The sequence below is a fragment of the Pygoscelis adeliae genome, unplaced genomic scaffold, assembly GCF_000699105.1.
Source record: "Pygoscelis adeliae isolate BGI_AS28 unplaced genomic scaffold, ASM69910v1 Scaffold135, whole genome shotgun sequence".
NCBI classification, from domain to species: domain Eukaryota; kingdom Metazoa; phylum Chordata; class Aves; order Sphenisciformes; family Spheniscidae; genus Pygoscelis; species Pygoscelis adeliae.
In genome coordinates this window covers 106,717-121,740 of record NW_008824908.1, presented here as the reverse complement: position 1 = coordinate 121,740, position 15,024 = coordinate 106,717, and the positions used below count along the sequence as shown (strand labels likewise).

Genomic DNA, 15,024 nt, shown 5'->3' with positions numbered 1-15,024 from the left:
GGCTGGCTAATATCCCAGGACTGTGGAAACTGGCAGGCACAAGCAGGACTGCTGGGCTAATAAATACAGCAGCCCCTCTGCTGGCTCCTCTGCAGCTACACAGAGTGCCTCACTGCCTCTACGAACTTGCAGCAGCAGCACAGCTCTGATTTCTGCATCCCTGCCAGATGTTTTTCAGCTGAGCTCAGAACAAATTTCCTGCAGAATCAAAGCTTCATCAGCTGGTATCTGCAGAGATCAGCCTCCAAAGATTAGGTCAAAATTGGCATGCAAGGGATGGAAACTAATGTCTTATTACCATGAAACGTTTATTTTTCAATAATAGAGAGGCAGGGGATGCTCAGAGATTTCTTGTCAATCCTGATAAAATAAGTTATGCTTGCTTCTACTCTAATAACCTCCAATATAATAAAATACTAGTAAAAAAACTTGTGATTTCTTGGACTTTCTATCCCATACAGAAAACTGTCCATCCAAAGAAAAATGATCTCCTGTCTTTCACTAAACAGAGCATTGAAGTTACGCATTTTGTCATACTGAGTGAGGGAATTGCATCCACTCATTGCATGTGTGTAAGAACCCCCAAACTGCAAACTGATTCACATCTACAGTGCTCCCAGTCTCTAGGGTCTTCAAGCCAGGAGCTCAAACCCACCGTAACCTACCTCTCATTACCTAGTTCTGTAATAAGACTATTCCTTCCAATCGGGACGGTTCATTAAAGTGGATGACCCCAAGATTAAGCCTCCTCAAACATGCAGCATCAAAGACAGCACTCCTTTTACCTTCATTGCAGCATATCATGTCACACTATTGCTTATATGCTCTCACTTCACTCAACACAGACCTTTTAATGCAACCACTCTGACAAACACAAAACTACCTTCCTTTCTTAGATGACTTACTGAAGCTGACAGAAACAATTCTATTTAAAAAAAAAAAAAAAGCAGGGGGGACCCCCCCCCCCGAGGTTATCAAATTCAGTTCTTTGCAGTTCTAGGCAGTAATTTAATGGGTGCTCAATACAGAAGAGTTCACAGAACATTTACTCTGCATGCACAAACCAATGCAACAAAAATTTTTGCACAGAAATTGCATGATCACTGCAGAAGCTTTCTGTACAGGAGCTTTCTTTAAGGCAGCTCATAAATAGCATGAAACCAGGTATTATGAGAGCAGCTAGCCTTTGTTACATAATCTTGTTTTAGGAAACTACATTAAAACTTATACTAAAAGAACATTACAGTTGTATGCTCACCATTAAAAGAAAATAAAAAATGCTATAGTGGTATAATCAAATGTTTAACTTTCTCCTCTTGCGTGCATGCATCACAGCACATGCATCTAATTACATAATTATGCCATTTATCAAATATAATACTGATTTTTTAAAAACTTTTTGGATGTCAACCTTGCAAATTGCTCATGAAATAACGTCTATGGATTCCTTTATAGTACACATAGACTAGCCACCTCACTGCAAGGTATTGAAAGTATTCAAGATTGTAGAAGTATGTTTAAGAAGAGTAAAGACTTATTTAAGAAGCAATGAGATCATTTAATAAGTAGTCTACAATGCACAAAAGACACATGGGATGAGCACCACAAGTAAGCTTAACTGTCCATTCATGTGATTTTTGAGAACTTAATCTACTGTCCTAACAGGATGGGTTTTAATGGTGGAACATGGGAGACTTTCCATGTAACCACCCTATGGCCAACTCTCATCCAAACAACTTGGCTGGCAAGGAGAAGGAAAACTGGAGCAGAAAAACAAGACTCTGCAGCACTGTAACTAGCTCCAGTTGCTTCCCGTTCTAATAAGCGTCTGGTGAGTATTTAGGCTGCTAAGCCTTTTAGGGGACTTTTCCTTTCTTGGTGAAATGGTTGCAACTCAACCGAGAAAAATTTCAAAACTGCAACTGATTTGAAAAGGCGATGCAGATAAGCAGCCTCACCATGGAGAATTCTAACAGACACTAGAGCAGCTGTGAAACAAACACTCAACATTAGCACTGCAGTCTTACCGCTAAAAGGTTTCCCATCATTTGTTTTTCTTTATAAAGTAATACCTAAATACTGAAGACTAAGTTTTTAAATTTAGCTCCTAATTTAATATGCAATTACTGCTGCCCTGATGGTGTTTTAATGGCAATATATTTTTATTGGTGACTTCAAATGAACCTCATCTGATCACCTTAACCCTTCTCTCATCACGCTTTAGTTAATGACTCATTACCTGTAGTCACACCAGGGACATCTGTAAGGCTTTTCTCCAGTATGGACACGCTTATGTCGTGTCAGATGCGATTGTGTTGTGGAAGCGAAGTTACACTCATCACATTTGAATGGTTTCTCTCCTAGAAGGTGACAAGAGAAGATATGCATTATCAGTTTTCATCAACAGAAAAGGAAGAAAAGTCTAAATTTCTGGCAAATCCCTTGAGATAGATTTTAGTCCATGTATATATAACCACCACAAATACAAAATAAATTTCCAAATACAGTGTATTAACTGCAAAATACTATTCTCACTATGACATATACACATCAGTAGCCAGCTGACTTCCCATGTGGTGTTATACAGCAGCAAAAAGGAGGAGAAAGAACTGCACCGAAACAGGGTAACCGTGTTACTGGGCCTTGTTTCATGAAAATATCATCACCAGGTGACAGGCAGTCCTCTCACCCTACACCTTCTGTTGAAGTTGGGCCCATGCACAGCCCTGAAAGCAACACTGTTGGAGACAGAAGGCGAGAAATCAGTCTGAAGCTTGTATTCAGTGCCTGCTCAGAAAGGAACATCTCCGGGAGCAAAGTGCCTTTGGTTTTTGTCTCTGCTCCTGGATTTTTCATCTTATCCATTAAATAATACACATAAACCAGGACTGAGAATATGAACCAGAACTCAGTGCTCCATTCCCCCTCTCTTGCCTGCTATCCTTCTGCCCTTGTGACTCTTTTCTGAACAGTGGGCCAATTCAGGACTTGAAAGGTTAATGAAAAAAACCCCCGTAAAACAACCACCACCAAACCTAGACTAGGACAATAATATTTTCAGAAGACTAAAATTAAATCTCTGCTGAATATGCAACTGCACTGAAAATTTCTAGAGGACTACTAATTGAAGAAAGATAAAAATCTCTAGCTTATAAATTATTACGTGAAAAGAGTACTTTTCCTTCCAGTGGAAGGGGTCCACCCCTCAGAAGACACTAAGACAAAATCTCATGACAGATACACATACTGTGACGCCTAGCTAAGACACCTGCATCCCATTTTTCCAACTGGTTGCTCCAGAAATATTCTGTGAGGCTTACAGGCATGTGTAATTACCATTTAGGGAGGAAACAGGTTTCTTTTTGTACACAGAAGATAGAAGGCAGCTCCTAACTTAGGTGATCTTGACTGCATTGTGCAAGCCTTCAGAAGTATTTATTCTAAAGACTACATAAGGAACCAACATCCCTAACTTAAGAAGTCTGAATAAAACTGCTAGGGATGGACACCAACCTTGTAGACTGTTCAGAGGTCCAGAATAGGCAGTTTCAAAATTGAACCCTAAGCCTCTTAGCAGGTACAATTTGGAGTTTTTCACACTGACAGGACACACACCACCAGCAGAAGACACGTCACTAGCAAAAGGCCTCTGCCAAGCAGCCATGCCTCCAAGCCAGATTTTTCAAGCCTGCTTAAAACATGAGACACTCAAGACTTCCAAAGATACTTTGCCAGAATTCTGAGAAGAGAGAGAAATCTGCATTTTTCATTCTTGGAGACTGTTGGGTTTTTTCCCCTCCCAAGTGAAAAAGAAATGCAAGGTCCTCAGGTCTGAAAAGCCTGTAAGGCTGTAAGGAAGGACAACGGAGCAGCTTCTGAAAGCTCTATAAAGAGTTGGAATAATCGCTTTTAGCAGCTGCTGCAGAGAATACCAGCTACTATTTTTCATTTATTGTTTCATGGGACAAGGAAAGGTGAAGGGGCAGGACACAATGCGGAAGCCTCTATGCTGGACAAATTGAGACTGCTAGAAAGTATGTCTTTCCTGCCCCAAATGGGGTTTTCTTGTCAGACACTGACTCTCTGCTCTGAGGAAGCTGATTCTCCCAGCAGTTTGAATGGTACTGGCTGCTTCTTCAATTAAACTCTCTGGGAGGCCATAGACTCCCTAGCAACGTAACCTATTCTTGAACTGAAGATTTCCTGTGCCTGATTTATTTTATCTTACAGTATTAGAGAAGATAGCAACATTTTTAAGCCTAAGTAGTAAAGCCACAGGTATTTTAGATAACATACAGACTTATTTTAACTGCTTTAATTAAAAATGCATTAGAACCTTACCAACTTGCCCCCTTGTAAAAAAAAAAAGCAGATCTGAACTGAAAGGAGATTTTTAGTTTGCCATTCCGGGGAGGATGGATCAGGTAAAGGTCTGCTGCTGTGCTGGGGCAGGGCAAGTGGGACTGACAGACAGGCGAGGGCCCGTGGAAGCCAGGAGGACTTGCAAATTCCATCGTGACCAAAAGAAAAATGATAATCCTTGTCCACTGCTCCAGGAAGTTTCTCCTTAGGAAATCCTTGTGGCTAGCTGTTCCTGTCAAGTGGACTATGTGTAAATCTCACCTGACAGAAAATACATCACAGCAGCACCACACAACAAAAGCCAACTAAACTGGGAGGAAAAAAGACGGCCTAGCATGGCCTGTAATTCTTAGCAGCTGCACATGGGAAAAAGTATTTATTTTTATGGAAAATTAACCAGGTTGATAAGTACAGTTGAAAAGATCTAAAGGAAGACTAGGTATTTCTTTGGGTTGGGGGGTGTTGAAGAATATATTCGCTGTAGCAGCAGTACTTTTATTTATTTGTTTATTTAAGTTTTCCACAGACCTACTCATTTAAGTATTTAATGTCTTCCTTATCTTTGGACCACAATGCTCTTTTATCAGCCCTTGTGTCCCAATTTTCCTTCCTCCCTTCCTGCCCCCAGACATTTCAGGCAATAAACTTAATTTTATTTTTATATGGGCTGCCATTAAATATGCCAGGAGGATTCTCCCTCATCCCCAGTCAAGGATCTAATTCATACAAAATTAAAATAACACAAATCAAAAAAGCAGTATCGACAGTATTTTTTAAACAACACTATGTAATAACTATAAAATAGCGTATCCAAAAATGTGTGAGTAAGGACAAAGTCTATGTATTAATAAAGATTAATAAAGGTAAAAAACCACCAAACCACCACCCTCCTCAACCTTACCGTTACAGAAGACTTGTCCGTGCCTCACCATCTCTAACTTTATCAATAACAAACCCCACAAAAAAGGATAGGTGCCCCCAAATGCCCCAATGGACAAAAAGCTCTGTGGGGGAGAAAAGGAAGGACACACGTTCCAAGATCAAGGACCCACTATCTTTGGGGGTTTTTATGTTGTTTTTAACATAAGCACTTTCAAAAAGCTATGTTTCTTAACCGCAGGATCACAAAAGAAGAAATGGTTTTGCTTTTTTGACAATACTGCAAGTAACTTCTGAAGTGCATCAGTTGTTTAGGTCACTTGACGTGGAAAATTTTAGCTCCAACAATCGAAGTTTGCGAAAGCACCTGATAAAAGGGTCAGATCATGGGGAGTATGAGTCTGTACAACAGCAGTTATTAAGCCTGCTGCTAAATAGCCTCATCAGCTCTACCCACTCTGTTCTTCTTAAACCATCATGATTAAGGCTTTTTCCCTTGCCTCTCCAAATTCTGCACTGACTTCTTTTAGCATCTATCTTAGCTTCCCCCCCAAATTACGGCGTTCTTTTTCTTTCCTTCTTCCTCTTTTCTCTGATTTTACCTCTTGTGAGTTTTCTGTCTTTGATGATGAGCTTTTTAGGACACAGAGCATACCTTACTGCAATCATAAGTTTCTCTGTGCAGTTATGTACTTAACATGTACTTTTTAAAGGAAAAATGAAATAACACAGTAACAAAAACTATAAATCTTGGTGATAGATGTTGATTTCTGGGTGGAAAAGTGAAATTTTTGTTTATAATCATGACTGTCCAGACAATGTCTACCTATAGATTATATACAACATTTATATGAATGTGCCACTGAGGATCCAGCTTTAACATAAATGAAGGAAAAAAATAAGAATCAAATGGTGCCTTCAATTTGCAAGTCTTGAGCAACTAATCAGAATCTTAGTAAGATGGAAGAAATCTTACCCCAGTTGTTTCAACAGGAAACTATTGCTTTTAGTCCTATTTGTCTTTCACGTGATGTGTTGAGCAGCACAAAAAGAATCCTATAAGTTTCGCTTGACCTAAGGAATGAGTAGACCACAAAACACAGCCATCTGCTTACACGTTACAGGATTTTTTCTTCTTACTTCCAACTATATCTAGTGTTTGTTAAGGCTGTTCCCTGGAGAGGCACTTACAGGCTTGCTAACGAAGCCTGAAGTATATTAAAGTAAATTGTTTGCTTTTAGTCTGGTCAACTTTTTTGCATATAAGACATATAAAAATAAGTACATTCTTGATCCCTTGCTTTCTTATGAGAAACCCTGTAGATGCCATAGGGTTGCTCTTCCATAGCAAAAAATGATTGACATTTGTATGCTCAGAAACGGGAGGAAAACTGTTCCACTAGACAATTTCTCTTAGGTAGAGAGAACGTTTTAAGATACCCAGGTTTTTGGTGTCATTTCTGGCCAAAGGTTTGCTATAATCAAGTTCCGCACTCTGCTGCAAATGTTGGCATAAATGGAAAAGGAAAAAAACACAGATCCTCTTGAAATTTCACCTCTCCTCTTGCTGAAAAGAGCAGTAAGTCTTCTTACTGTGCTACATTTTCTGTGGTATTCAACATTATAATTTTTTTTAACCTGTGGTGGGGAAGTTGAAGGGAAGAGGCTACATTATACATTAGATTCAATGCCGAGTAACGTAACTACACATTAAAGTCAAAGAGCAGTTCACATGAGAAATAGAAACACAAAGTGAGTCACTCATCTGGATAAAAACACATATATTATTAAATTTTCTTTCTTTATTACATTGACCTATAAATGTCTTGAGTAGCTCAAGATTGAAATGAATGAACAGAAGCAATCATACAAACAGTGATCTGTATGATATAAGCTACCATCTTCAAAAATTCATGAAAATATTTGAACAAAGACACAATCTTCTTAAGCAGTTCCACAGGTTCAGGGTGACTGTCATAGAACTGCTGTGCACAGTAAGTGTACTTACGCTCTAATGCTCTACTACTGTAATGTAGTATGATCCTCAGGAAGATTCCACCGCAACCAACATATGAGAAGCAAATGTAGACTGCCATTGTGTAGAAGATGAGGATGGGGTTTTTGCAATTTGCAGGAGTACTAACCAAGATTAAAAAAGGAATTTCATGCAAAGGAACACAGGCTGTGACTGATCAGCACTGTTGGATTGAGTCAGCTACTGCAGCACGAAATGAAAGTTTACTGGGAAACATGTAGAAGAAGGGAAAACTAGAGTGATACCAAAAGGCAGACAAACAAAGGAGGAGAGCAGAACAACAACAACAACAAGAACATAAAAAAAAAAAGACATTTTAAAATTAAGAATTAAGTGTTTTCATGTTTTCATTTCAAGCCAGAAATAATTACCCTTGCTTGTTTTTTATCTCTTATGCAATTGCCTAGTTGATCATGATTAAGGCAAAATATTTAAATTATGTGATATTAGATGTTTCTTTTCGTGTGCGTTTTTGGTGGCTGATTTAGAGGTTATTTACTCTTTTTTATTATAAAATTCAGATAATCGCTTAAATTCTCTGTGGAATTCAACTAATTCTAAATTCAGCCAACACTAAACTTTGCAACGTTATTTATCTTCCTCTCTTCAGGCAGATTTTCTTACTGGGACAAAACATGAATCAAAAAAAATTATTTCAGTATGACTCAAAAGATGGAAGTTTTTCTTCCCAGTCATGTTGAGGCAACAAGAACTACAGCATATCGTTCTTGTAGCACCTCAAGCTGTCCCTTATTTACCACATAGCATCAGCTGATATTGCAAGTGGTCTAAGTCTCTTAAGACAGTTTCTACTCACAGCCTAGGCAGCCACAACTGTCTATTGTAAAGCATTCGACAAAGACAGAGATGTAAGTATTCTTTACAGTGTGATAAAATTCTGGTCAAACTCTGGAGCACTCCTGAAGTTGCCATTGCTTCAATTCACAAAATAGAAGATTGGGCCACTGATGTTTACATAGCCAGTGAAAGACGTGGAGAATTTCATAGATTGATTCTTGCAAAATAGGACTGGAAGAAGATGCATTCAGGTCATAAAATAATGCTAGAACATTTTACCAGGACAAAATCAGCCAAAGACTTAGTTTATTCTGTGTTCAAAGTGTGCGCTTCTCACAGGACCAGGTCAGACATTAAGGGCGTAACATATTTAACACAGAACAAAAACGTCAACTGGTGAAACACCAGGGATCTCTTGATAGGTCAATTTTTTTTTTTTCTACTTCACAGTTCTACTTTACAGTTGAGAAAGCCTATATCAAGGAAATCTGTATGGAGATGCATCATGTTTGCAAATAAATTAAGTACAAACATTTTCCAAGTCTTAAAACTAATGGCTTTTTCTTTCAGTTTAACATTCCTGTACTTCTTTTCATTTAAAAACCAAGAACATATCTTCCAGGGATAACATCCTATTTACCAAACTAGTCCCTGCAGTTTGCTCCACAAGTGACCGAGGGCCAGATACTGCCAGCCTTATTCACACCGAGTTATACTTTGTGCTCGCTGTAATATTTCCAAAGAAAATGCATCTTTCACAAGGTAATGGTATTTCTCCAGGTACATAAAAATAATCTCATCTCAACAGAGAGTAACTGAGTAAGAAATACCAGAATCAAGAGCATCAAAAGTCTAAGCAGCTGGTCGGTCCTACAGCCAGTTCTCTCTTGTGTCAAATATCTATCAGCAGCTGAACATTTCTCTGGGTGTCAGGACACCTCAGGCCTTGAGGCTGGGACGAGAGGAAGCTTGTTAAGCCGGTTAAGACTCCTCAAATACATGTGAGGATTTGCTCATTTGCCCTTGAATCAAGGGTCTCTGACAGGTGATAGAAGTAAATCTTGGATTGGAAGATGTTCTGTGTCAGCCCCCTAGACAGCTTGTATTACAGTAGGGAATTATTTAAGCCATTTAGACTGTTCTTGATACCTATCCCTTTCAAACCTGATTGTAATTTGCTTCGGCATTCTGCTCTGGGAAAATTGTGCCAACTGGGGACACAGAAGAAAAAATACAGGTACAAAGAGGAGTGCATGCAGCTAAGGACTGAGATAAAGTTGTGCACTGGATGAAAATACAAGGGAACCCATGTAAGTGCAACAATGCAGGCAAAGGTGGATTGTGTCATTCTCCTTGAAACAAATAGAAGCTACAGATAATTTTTCTGCTAAAGAATCATCTCTGATTGTTTGTGCCACAAAGGCAGATAAATGCCAAAAAGATAGATCCCTCTGCCTCTGAGATACTGTCCTGTATAGTATAAAGTTAATAGCAAAGTAATAACGAGCCTCCAGTCCTGACATAAAATATAAAGTTATGCCTGCTAGATGCAAGCTTCATGATCTATAACCTGTGAATCCCTGTGATCATAGCAGAAAAGTCTCTACCATACTGGCAAAAGAAGGGCAAAATGCCATCAAAAACCTGGACAGCTTTTCACAGGGAACATACCATATTTTCAGCCTAATTTTGCACATAAACCAGGAAATAAAATGTTTTTTCTATCCGCTTGTGGCCTAATGATACAAAAAATATAAATATGTAACTGATGATAAGGGCTTACATTTCTGAGAAACCAGATCTGCACTCACGTAATAGGTAAAGACAAGAAGAGCAAAGACAACAATATGCATTTCTTCCACTTTTCCATTCTGAAATGATTGTTCACCATTTGTGTGGTTGCACTATGAGTCCTAGACATATGCACGATCCCAGTGTGCTACGTGGCAGGCCAATAAAAAACAAAAGGTAGTTCCCATCCCATAGATAGCAATGATTTATTTCTGCTAAAGAAAAAAACCTCATTTTCATTCTTAGCCTACATTTGATAAACTTCAGCCAACATGTGAAAATTCTTCAAAGCTCCAGAAAAATGGAAACCGTTAGTTACAACTGAAGCATACAACTTCCATTTCAGTAGTCGCAATTGCTCCTGTTATCATTCAGAGAGTGTAATACTAAGAGAACTTCTTATATTTACTAAATGCCTTTTCTCGGACACTTTAAAAATACAAACTTCCTGCAGTTAACGGGAACTGACTGTGGCAGTACTCTCACACAAATGTATGTTCCTTGTTATCAGAAGGAAAATTCCGGAAGCATGATTACTAGTTAGACTTGCAAGCAAAATTTGGCCCTGCGTATTGTTTTTTTAGAGCTTATCCGTTTCAAGATATTGCCTGACCGGCACTGAAAACCCCACCTTTTTGAAAGCATCAGGCTTTCCCCCAAATACGGTTGCTTTAATAAACTGAAAACAGGGTGGAAAGAATGGCTTCAGGCTCTCAAGAAATAGAGTAGCTGCTCTCCAGGAAATTACGCACTTAGATGGTGTATGTCCTGAATCAAGACTCATTTATTCAGGGACATAATAAAATCTCCCACTGAGATTCCTTTACAAAATCCATGGAAAATTCATGATGTAACAACTACAGCTTCTCATTTGTTAGCCATTTCTTTCCACTCTACATTAGACAATGGTCACTTAACTCACACAGCAATTCCTGATGATATTACATTATCCTCATGATAGTCAGTAAAACAAAAACTACAGTGGCTTAAGCAGCAACATTTCTGCATCTGTTTGAATAAAATCTATTCAAATAATCAAATACTTACAAGGAACTACTAAAAAGCACAATTAAGGTAAAATGTATTAATAAATGTTTAATTCTTACACTTTTTCTGGTCTTCTGAAACTAAGAACCAATTTAATTTTATCTGATATTAAATCTTTATAACCAGGTGGTAGGAAAGCTTTAATAATTCTGGGAGAGAAATCCTGTTTTACATGCCAACCATGTGGTAACTCTTAAAGTTGCACCTATTAATTACAAACTATCTTAAAATTACAAAAGGGCAACTGAAACAACACTAGCTTTCAACTATGTCTCAGTCCAAAATAATGGATTAATCTATACGTAGTCTCTAATTTTCACCCAGGGACATTCTAGCAGACTCTTGCAAAATCTTCACAGTAGGTAATCTATTTGGGCCTTGGAAAAAAAAAAAACTAGACTTAGCATTCATTTAAAGAAGAAAGCCAGCCTTTACAATTCTACTTCCTTCAGAAAAAACCACCAAAACCACACCCCGCTCCCCCCCAAGCAATTATTCAAATTCCCAGCTAACAGATTTCATGCAGACGTGGGGCATACTGATTTTACAAAAAATGAGAAAAAGCAAAGTAAACAATGAGCCCGATGTATTATTTGTGCTGTAATGTGCTATTTGACTTGCGTTACTCCCCAGTGTAGAGGGACTCCCTTGCTGGAGAAAATATAGCAAAGAGTAAAGACAGCTTTACTGACCTGTGTGCTGCCGCCGATGCTTGGTGAGGGCATGACGTGTCCCGCCGGCAAAGCCACAAAGGTCACAGAGGAACGACTTCTCGCCTGTTGCAACAATAAACAGATGAGGGACTGCGGAGGTCACAGATCATTAAAACATATCTATCAAGGCTTTCAGGGTTACTAATTCCTCCAATCAAATGTTTCCATGTAAATATGTCAAATGGGAATGAAATTACCACTGCGGTTTATTGACTGTGATAAAATCTGAAAAGCACCACTGAACATAATTACATACTTGTCAGACCCATAAAAATTAGCTTTATTATCAATGGAATGGTTTTGTACAACTTCATTTCTGTTAGATGTCTTCCAGATGGGGCTGCTTTATGCACTTGAACAGTTTTTATGCATATCCTGATTTTTTACAATTCCCATACATCTGGCCTTTCTGTGCTGAGTAAAGATTGCCTGGAAAAAAAGTTAATATACTGTATATCTGATTCTGCTTAAATAAAATATATTGAATTTACTAGCAAATTAAGGGTACTGAGAAATTTTCAACAGACTAGATCACAGTCATCTTTAGTTACCTTCTATTTATTATTAAGTATTAAATTGTTTTCTTGAATATACAGAAGAGCCCAGGCAACAATAAAAGCCACATTATTCAGTACCAGTGGCAATTCAGCACTGTTTATGTTTCTAAAGTTTTCATGACATAAAGAAAACAGGTCTGGGGATTGCTACTGAAATTGCAGCAGAACTCGTATTGTTCATCTTCAAGTGATAATTCTTCATTCCAAACCTCTGGACCAATTTGAGAGATTTTGGCAAGCTCAATACCCATTAAAAGTGCGTAAATGCTCTCTTTTTAGTATTTTTTTTTTAATAGGAGCTAGGATTTTGCCCTGTTGTCTATAAATACAGTCTATCATTTCACAGCAATGTTTTTACTCAGTATGTACTAACATGCACAGCAATCTCAGCCTATGAAGGTCATTATGAATTAATAATGCTAACCTCAGATATAGACTCAATAACCTCAGATAAGACTGAAATTTTAGAAATATTTTTTTAGAAAGGAATCGTATTAGTGATTTGGAGCCAAATTGTCTCCTTTCGCAGTAACATAGCGGAGAGGGGGCTGGCGGGGCAATGATGCTGAATTCATTGAAACTAACAGTCTCCTTCAAATTCTTCCCCGTGGGGAAGGAAATTTAGTTTCTACAAAAGACGGCTGGGTTAAGAGGTCGGGTGTCAAATTACCAAGTCCTCTTGTGAAGACAGAGGGATGGAAACCTCCATGTTGTTTATTCCCACATAACCAGACACGCTAATACACGGACTTTCTGGAAAAGCACAGTGCCTCAGTTAACTTCGGATGGCATTAATACAAGCAAGAGGCCATCTCGTGAGCGGGAGCTCCCCGGAGAGCACCACAGAGACCAGCTGCCCTCTCCTGCCACTGCCTTGATGGGGGCCCCAGGGGAACCCCAGCTCCCCACCCCAGTTGCCGCAGCGCAGGAGTCCCCGGGCCCCGTGCTACAAGGAGGAAAGCAATTCCTTCAAAGTTTCCAAGGCAGCCTGAACCCTGCCGCTAAAATGGGATCATAAAAATGCTGATTAACCTCTACCAGGTAGCTGGGCTATGAAATGCGATTGGCACATATAAATCTTCATTTCAGAATAAAGCAAACGGTGTACTGTTATTTTCTGCACCCAAATCTGGTCATGAAAAGCAGACTGAAATTGTACAGGATTTGGGGCTTTTTTGAAAATTTGGTCCATTGATGAGAGTATCCCAAGACAGTATCTAAGATACAAAATAATTTCAGTACCTCCTTTTAAGGAGTCAGTTCTAGCCATCTGTGATTATAATTGAATGAAAAAAAAACCAACAGAAAAAGCAGAATGGAAACCCATCCTAACTATCACGTGAAGAATGCATATGTGCTAAACGATGTAACAAAGTCTGAATTTTACTGCAAAGTGTTTGTCAGTAATATTATTGCTGAGGTTATACATGATTGTTACACAGAGCATAACCTCTGCATAACCTCTTTCCTTCGTTTTTTTTTGGGGTGGTGGTGGTTTGTTTTGTTTTTTTTTAATCAGGATCTTCAGCATGTAGCACTTCAATACATCAAAACATCAAAGAAAAGGAATAGAAGGACTACACATAATGCTTAATTATAATTAAATATTAATTTAATTAATTAATCAATTTTAAGCATAAATCTTTCTAACCAGCTGCAATGCCTAACACCCCAGCATAAAATTCACACTTTAAAGTCAAATGCTGTTCCATGCCTACCAAGAAATTGCTCATCATCTATATATTGTCATAAATTATCTCATGTTGTCTTTAACATCTAGGAGCAGACTTCAGTATGGCCTGCAGCTTCATACACTAATGAGGACACAGAGTACCCATAGCATCTTTGCAAGCTTATGGATTTACTGGGTAGTTTACATTTGGGCCTTTGGAACAGCTTTTTCAGCCACAGAGAAATGATTCAAAACCAACAAACAACTTTAAAATAGGGAAATTGGTCAATCCTATAAAATGATTTGCCAGTTAAACATTACACACTCCTCTAGGTTGGATCTGGGAGCTCTCATGCAGGCAGGGCTCTTGAGGGAGTCAGTGAGGCTTTGGATCTGAAAACATGAGACTAGAGGAGATTTGGCCCCTGTTTTTTAAGCTCAGGAAAGGTGGTGCTGCATTTGATTTTCTGCAACATTCATTTTCAGGCATATCAATGAATTAATTACCTTATTTGTGTATGTATCGTGGTATATGCACAAATACATATATCCACACAAACACAGAGAAAACTTCATCACCTGTGACTTTAAGTTCAACTGCACAGTACTTCTTAGCCTTGAAGCTTGATGTGGGTTGAATCCCTCATATTTAGACATAATATTTCATTTGATATTATGGGCATGTATTGATACATAGATGTATTTTACATTCTTCTGGATATGCTTAACAATTTTATCATTCCAACTTCAGAATTTGAGACTTTTTAACTTTTAGGAAAATGTAAAGGCAATATTTCACTTGCTGTACAGGGGGCTGATCTAACTTGCCATGTTTATATGATAGCAGAAATGCAATAGAAAATGGTCCTTTTCTTAACAACTTGAATTAGTTTCAAGTGTGCCATTTTGCATTCAAATGTAGAAAGACACGGAAACCAATCCTTTATTTTCTATTAGAAAACAGCCACTGTCCCCTATCTCTCATTATGGTGCAGACTACAAGACCTAACAACAAAAATCCATATTATTGATCTAGCCAAGTCTCCACAATTATTCTTTAGAAGGAAACGCCGACGATAAATTACATCTGCACTGGCTTTTCATCTGCTGTTCGATATAAGTGATCTCTCAGGGCAGGCTGGAGACCTTAAATCGTCAACACCCTTGTCA

The 15,024-nt window shown here is 38.5% G+C and overlaps 1 protein-coding gene across 1 annotated transcript in view; it reads right to left on the bottom strand.

Moving 5' to 3' along the window:
• LOC103917744 (zinc finger protein 407-like) overlaps window positions 1–15,024 on the bottom strand; it is a 215,797-nt gene that overhangs the window by 126,515 nt on the left and 74,258 nt on the right. The window contains exons 4-5 of the mRNA XM_009324934.1: window positions 11,605–11,688; window positions 2,240–2,360 (exon numbers count right to left, since the gene is read on the bottom strand). Of these exons, the coding sequence (XP_009323209.1) occupies window positions 2,240–2,360; window positions 11,605–11,688 (205 nt within the window). The remainder of the gene's footprint in view (window positions 1–2,239; window positions 2,361–11,604; window positions 11,689–15,024) is intronic.